The 6,372-nt window shown below is 38.5% G+C and overlaps 2 protein-coding genes across 2 annotated transcripts; one reads left to right on the forward strand and one right to left on the reverse strand.

Annotated features, from left to right (window-relative positions):
* Positions 1-189: 189 nt before the first annotated feature.
* Positions 190-4,030, reverse strand: LOC133724847 (arogenate dehydrogenase 1, chloroplastic-like). The gene is made up of 3 exons (XM_062151726.1): positions 3,865-4,030; positions 2,351-3,379; positions 190-1,708 (listed from the first exon to the last, which is right to left on the reverse strand). Exons 2-3 carry the CDS (start codon positions 3,238-3,240, stop codon positions 796-798), a joined length of 1,803 nt encoding a protein of 600 aa, XP_062007710.1. The 5' UTR covers positions 3,241-3,379; positions 3,865-4,030; the 3' UTR covers positions 190-795.
* Positions 4,031-5,093: 1,063 nt separating this feature from the next.
* Positions 5,094-5,783, forward strand: LOC133727495 (pentatricopeptide repeat-containing protein DOT4, chloroplastic-like). The gene has a single exon (XM_062155087.1). The coding sequence runs from the start codon at positions 5,094-5,096 to the stop codon at positions 5,781-5,783; it is 690 nt and encodes a 229-aa protein (XP_062011071.1).
* The last annotated feature ends 589 nt before the right edge of the window (positions 5,784-6,372 follow it).

Consider the following 6,372-nt stretch of genomic DNA (forward strand, 5'->3'; position numbering starts at 1 on the left):
TCCTATAGTAGTGTGTATCCTATAGTAGTGTTATCATCACACTTTAAAGATCACTCTGCAAGCGCAACTGCGGTTGAGTAAACTGTTCGGATAATGATATTACTATGCAAAAAGATATGTTTTGGCGTATCAAAAATGATTTTGACAAGTAGAGTGGGATGTATCACAAACCTCACATGACAGAACAGATTAAGATAAATCCCATAGTGATTAGCCATTGTAACATTACCAAATAAGCTAATGTCAGCAGATGTACAATTTGTATCTCTTTTCTCTTTGAACAGAATTAAAAGTACAGACATATCATCAGATATACAATTTGATCCATTCTGGACCTTCTTCTTAACAAACATTAATAAAACTCAGTTAAGGAGATGTGGGCAATAAGCTTGATGATGTCTGAGCCCCATCAGTGTTACCTTTGTACAATGCACAAAGAAAGTTGATGCTGATGGCGAAACATCTTCATTCATGTTGATGTTCACACGATGGGGAAGTAATTCTTGCACTCTTCCATGCCCTGAAAACTCTGTTTATCTGCTAACAAACAACGCAACATTTGCTGGCAAGACCCAAGTTGGATAAGCAAAACCTCCAGCGATTTGAACTGATCAAAACATTAGATAAGATCTATGCTTTGTTACCATTACATAATGAAAAGGCTTTATGCTCCTTCACATCAATGCCACCATGTCTTCTCTAACTGCCCTGTCTTTATCAACTTGTGCAAAATAAAGGATTCATCCTCTTTCCTTTTCAGCTTTTTTTTTTTGTCCCTACATTCATTGCATCTTCTTAGTGGAGCTGCATTCTTGGATGATTTGGCAACAAGGTTTTGCTTGCATTCTCAGAATGTTGCTTATGGAGAATACCATGCAAACGCCCCAGAAACTGCTCCTCTAATGAATCAAAAGCCATGCCCAATCTATTTAGCTGGTCCATTGCATTTACATTATACATGAACAAGCCATAGTAAAGATCAAAACTATCTCCTACTGTATTCTCCACCAAATTCAATAAAGTCTTGTAACCATTTGTAAAGATAGGTGTCGACTCCAAACCCAGCTTTTCCAAAACCCTTCCTATTGTGTGCGTAAGGAATTGTGACCCTGCTGCATGCCTATCATGCTCTGCACAAGACATTTCAACCATTCGACACCCTTCAAGAGCAAAGATATCAAGAAATCGGTCACAGAGTGATACCCTTGATTCGTCACTTCCCACCCTGACCTTATCATAAACAAAAGGAAGAGCCTCCCACCCATTTTTACCACTCTCTGGTCCAAACATAGGATGCGTACAGAGAATATCAAAATTCAATGGCAACTTTTGAAGAAACAAGTTTTTTGGAAATTCTTTAACTGAAAGAACATCAACAAACAAAGTATTCCTCATCAACCTCTGAACTGGAAATGACCTGACAACTTTCTCAGTTGAAAGAATAGAGGTACAAAAAAGTATCACTTCTGGATGCTCTTTGCAAAGTTCCTCGACATCAGAGAAGTAAATTACCCCCAACTTTTGAGCCACATCATAGTAGTCTGATCGAGAATAGGCTAGAACTATATGACCTTGACGTATAATAGTTTTAGCAAGAAACTGACCAAAGTTCCCAAAACCAACAATTGCAATCTTGAGCCTTGAGTTGTCATCAAAGTGGTCAGATATCTGTGCTTTACGGTTAGATACCTGAGCAATCTTATGCGACCTGAAGGTTGCAATAAACTTATTTGTCAAGAGATCAATTATATGCAGCCCTAACCTAAAAGCTTAAGTCAAAAGCTTCAAAAATTGTAGAACTAACATTTTGAACAAAGAAACCAACTGAGGATATTAAAGCACTAAGTCACTAACTAAGGTTTAAAAAGAGTGCCTTGATGACATAAAAATGAACTTTGGTCGCCTTGATAACTAAGCTTCAACAATTGCAATCTTGTTTTTTCCTTTTTTGGTAAACAAATGAATCAATTAAATCCAAACATAAAAAAGGGCAGATTCTGTAAATTGATCACAAACAACCAACAAAATAAAAACTAGCTAGCAGTAATTCAGCTAATAGACACCATCCAAAGACACACAGGAACTAACCAAGGAACAACTAAGAATCTAGCAACTCAGACAACGAGATACTGAGGCCACAGGCATTATTTTCATGTGCTAAAAAAGCACAGCCATTTGCTTGCATTTCAATTTTTTCTTTTACTGCTTTTCCATCAAGATGTGAGTTCTACTAGCTAAATAGGGCATATCAGACAAGCAAGAAAAAAGCAAATAACTCATCCATTCCAAGTTGGAAAATTCATCTCTACAACAAAAACAGGACCAAAATTTAGATGCACTGGAACTTTACCTCATATCTTTTGAAGAAGATTCCGAGGAAGCTCCATTGTGGGATGGGTTAGACACCTTGTACTCCTCGTGCCCCATTTGTACCTTCTCTGCATTATCAAATACTTGCTTTCCCACAACATCATGCAAATAACCAAAAAGCTGTTTCTTCAAAGTGTCAAAAGCCAAGTCCAACCTCTCAAACATCTCAAATGCATTTTTGTTGTACATGAACAACTCATAATATAAATCAAAACTATCCCTAGCTGTGTTGTCCGCCAAATCCAACAATGTCTCATAACCTTTTGTATTTATTGGAGTCGATTCCAATGTCAACATCCCCAAGACTCTCCCAACTGTGTGGGTAATAAACTGCGAACCTGCGACATACTTATCCTGCTCAGAACAGCTTACTTCCACCATTCTACACCCTTCTTTCTCAAACATGTTTAAGAAGTTATCACAGAAAGAAATCCCCACTCCGTCAGAGCCAATTCGAACCTTTTCGTACACAAAAAACATGCCATTCCACTCATGTTTGCCTCTCTCAACTCCGAACATTGGGTTGGTGCAAAGAACATCTAAATAGCTAGGCAACAACTTGAGTAACAATGCTTTTGAAAACTCTTTGACAGGAATCATGTCAACAAACAATGTGTCATGCTTAAGGCGCAGGAGAGGTAAAGATCTGAGGACGGATTCTGTGGAGATTATGGAGGTGCATAGCAAAATGACCTGCGGATTCTGTTCACAGAGGTCCTGCGGGTCAGAGAAATATGAAATGCCGAGGTCTTGGGCCATTTTGGAGTGGTCACATCTAGAATGTGCAAGGACCATGTGGCCTAGGTCAGCAAAGGTCTTGGCAAGGGATTGTCCCAAGTTGCCAAAGCCGATGATGGCAATCTTCAGCATGATAAATTCAGAATTCTAACCGTAAAGTTGTGGAGGTTCCTGACCACAAGTTGCGGAAAGACCAGCTACACCAATGTTGGCATCAACTTCACTTTGTGAGAGAACACCAATCTAAGCATGTATTTCACCCTGTGCAAGACTATTGTAAAAAGGGAACAGTTAAAAATAATCCTGTAGGTGGACATGTGAGCATAAGATAGTGAGACAAATGCTTTAGTTTCAATATAGCCACTAGAAAATAAAATTAGCTATGAATCCAGGCATATGCAAAATGACTTGGTATTGCACAGAATTCAGAGATTTTACACAAGATCATTATTCTTATGTGGTATTCTTAAATTTTTCACGACCACTTGGGCATCATTTAGGGAGAAACACAGAGAGGAAACACACTAGAAACAAGTAACCTACTAAAAGCACATGAGAAAAGCTCAAATGTTAGGAATCAAAGGCAAATACCTAAGGGGGCCTGCATAATCTCAATTCTGGAATCAAAGGCAAAGAAAGCTGAGTGCTTATGTAATCATTGGTTTATTCAATCATTTCATTTGAAGATTGATAATCGGAAGGAACATGCAAGTGTAACTTGAATCTCATCTGTTTTGGGTGTGTGAACAAGCTTACCTATTTCGCTGCCACCACTGGTCACTGACTGCGATTACCAAAGAGCACGAATGCTGGCGAAGCAAACAAGGACAGGATTTGGGCCGGTAGGAATCCTAGACCACGGTTCTATCTCACGTTTGACTAATGAGGGTTATCCTCGTTATTGAACCTCTCCTAACTTCATTTTGAACCAAGTGTTACCGATGTAATGTCTTTTTTTTTTTTTTTTTTTGAAGGGGTTTGGAACCCAGCCAAATTGGGAGACTCATCCCCACGTCTGACTTATTTAATTAATAATTAAATTATGGAGGACATATAACCTTGACCTCTAGCAATAGTACCGATGTAATGTCTTTGTGAATCACATTTTGAACACGTCTTTGTTATTATTTTTATTTATATTTTAAGCAATATGATAATTTCATTACTTATCTATACTTATCTATAGTGATAAAGCACATGCTTCAATTTTTATCTGTTCATCACGTGCAGTGCAGGTGTAATGTAAAAAGGAGAAGGTCTTACGTATGGCACCCGCACCACGTGGCAGTGGGGCGGGCCAATCATACCCCAAGCAGGGGGGTATTTTGAGTATTGCATATTAAAAATCAGGGGCAGTTTCGGAAAAGAGAAAAAAATTTGAGAGTTTTGATTGGAGGGCCGCACGGCCCCACCACGTGGCGTGCCCTACCCAAGACTTTTTCTGTAAAAAGGCAGGAGAGAAGTGTTTGATTGTGATCAAGCGGCTATGAATCGATTACCGGCTAAACCCTTTAGCCAGGAAACCGATGGTATGACGAGTGATGTGAAGCGTGCGAGTTGGAGGGATGAATATTGGAACGGAGACGTAGGAGAATGTTCGATAAAAATAAAAATAACGAAGCCAAATAATCAACGGATGGGATCGATGCGAATAACACCGACGAATGTAATTACTTGCCTGAAACAAATGCATGCTCGTATTCTAGTCTCAACTGGGTTCAAGCCCCTCATAATAATCTTTTTTTTCTTCAAAGTTTGTTTCTTTGTATGCTCGGTTCATTGACCTTGGCAGCGCTGTTTCGGTGGATTCCGCTTTGTTGTTTGTACAGAAAGATGCGCGAGTTGGGTTTTCACATGATTGTTTTACATTTCCAATTGTTAACAAGGCGGTCTTGTTGATTGGGAGTGATGCACGTTAGATATGCAGGAATGGTTCATTCTTTGGCAATTCAGATGGGTTTTGGATTGGATGTGTATTTTGGCATATGATTGAGGCGTGTGTGAAATGCGGCAATCTCCGTAAGTTGTTTGATGAAATGCTCAACAGAGATTTAGTTTCTCGGACTTCGATGATTTCCGGGTATGTTTCTGAAGGAAATGTTGCTTTTGGGTTTAGTTTGTTCAATGAAATGAGGATGGAATTGGAACCGAATTCGGTGACAATGTTGGTCATGTTGCAAGGGTGTTGTGGTTTTGAAACTTCAATATATGGGAGGCAAGTTCATGGATATGTGATTAAGAATGGTTTGCTAAGTAATGGAGCTGTTCAGAACTCAATCTTGGGAATGTATGCTAAATTAGGTACCATTGAAGAAGTCGAAGACTTCTTCTGGGAACTTGATAGGAGGGATGTTGTTTCCTGGAATATTTGTATTTCATCTTATACATCGAAAGGGGATTTTGTAAAAGTGAGAGATTTGTTCAATGAGATGCAGGGTGAAGTAGCACCAAGTATTGAGACATTAACCATAGTTATAACAGCATTGACCAAACATGGGATTCTATCCCAAGGTGAAAGCTTGCATCGTTTAGCAATAAAAAGTGGCCTTCATGATGATGTTTTGCAGACATCTTTTTTGGACTTTTATGCCAAATGTGGAAAATTGGAAAGCTCAGCTCGGATAAATTATTTAGAGAACTCCTTGATAGAAACTGCATTACTTGCGGTGCAATGATGTTTGGACTTGTTCAAAATGGGTATTTCAATGAAGCAGTTGGAGTGTTTAATTAGACAAATGCAAGCTGCAGGTCTTGATCCAGGGGCCGAGATACTAAGAAACCTTATTGAGGTGACCTGTAATCATTAATGGTTTAGGTTTTCTTTTGGTTTCTGTAAGTTTACCATTTCTGCAATTGTATGTGTTGTTGCAATTCTATGAGTTCGTCAGTTTACCACTTCTTCTGGTTTGTTTTTCTTTCTGTCTTTTATATGTGTTGTTACAGTTCTATATTCATTGTGGATGTTGAATATTATTGAGTTCTCAAGTTTTGAATGTAATCTGAAGAGTGATAGGCAAGCTGTTTTGCAATTACAATGTGAAAGTTTAGTTATTTGAAATTGGGCTCTTCTTTGCAAGTATATATATTGAATGCTTGGTGATCAAGTCATAAAGTGATAGGGATGAACAAAAATATCTATATGCAGATTTAATTATGATTGTTTTGCTTGATGTCCAAGAACTGAATTAGTATAAATAGGAGCTGAAGTTCAATTTCATAAATTGGAAAAGAGAAGGGAATAGAACACTGAGAGATAGAGGGCCA

The sequence above is a fragment of the Rosa rugosa genome, chromosome 1 (assembly GCF_958449725.1).
Source record: "Rosa rugosa chromosome 1, drRosRugo1.1, whole genome shotgun sequence".
In the NCBI taxonomy this organism is placed as follows: domain Eukaryota; kingdom Viridiplantae; phylum Streptophyta; class Magnoliopsida; order Rosales; family Rosaceae; genus Rosa; species Rosa rugosa.

Bases quoted from the DNA above. Each gene is read 5' to 3' on its own strand.
- LOC133724847 (XM_062151726.1), bottom strand. From the start codon at position 3,240: ATGCTGAAGATTGCCATCATCGGCTTTGGCAACTTGGGACAATCCCTT. The intron at 1,709-2,350 runs GTAAAGTTCCAG...TGCAACCTTCAG, and splicing joins TCTTCTTCAAAAGATATGAG to GTCGCATAAGATTGCTCAGG.
- LOC133727495 (XM_062155087.1), top strand. From the start codon at position 5,094: ATGATTGAGGCGTGTGTGAAATGCGGCAATCTCCGTAAGTTGTTTGAT.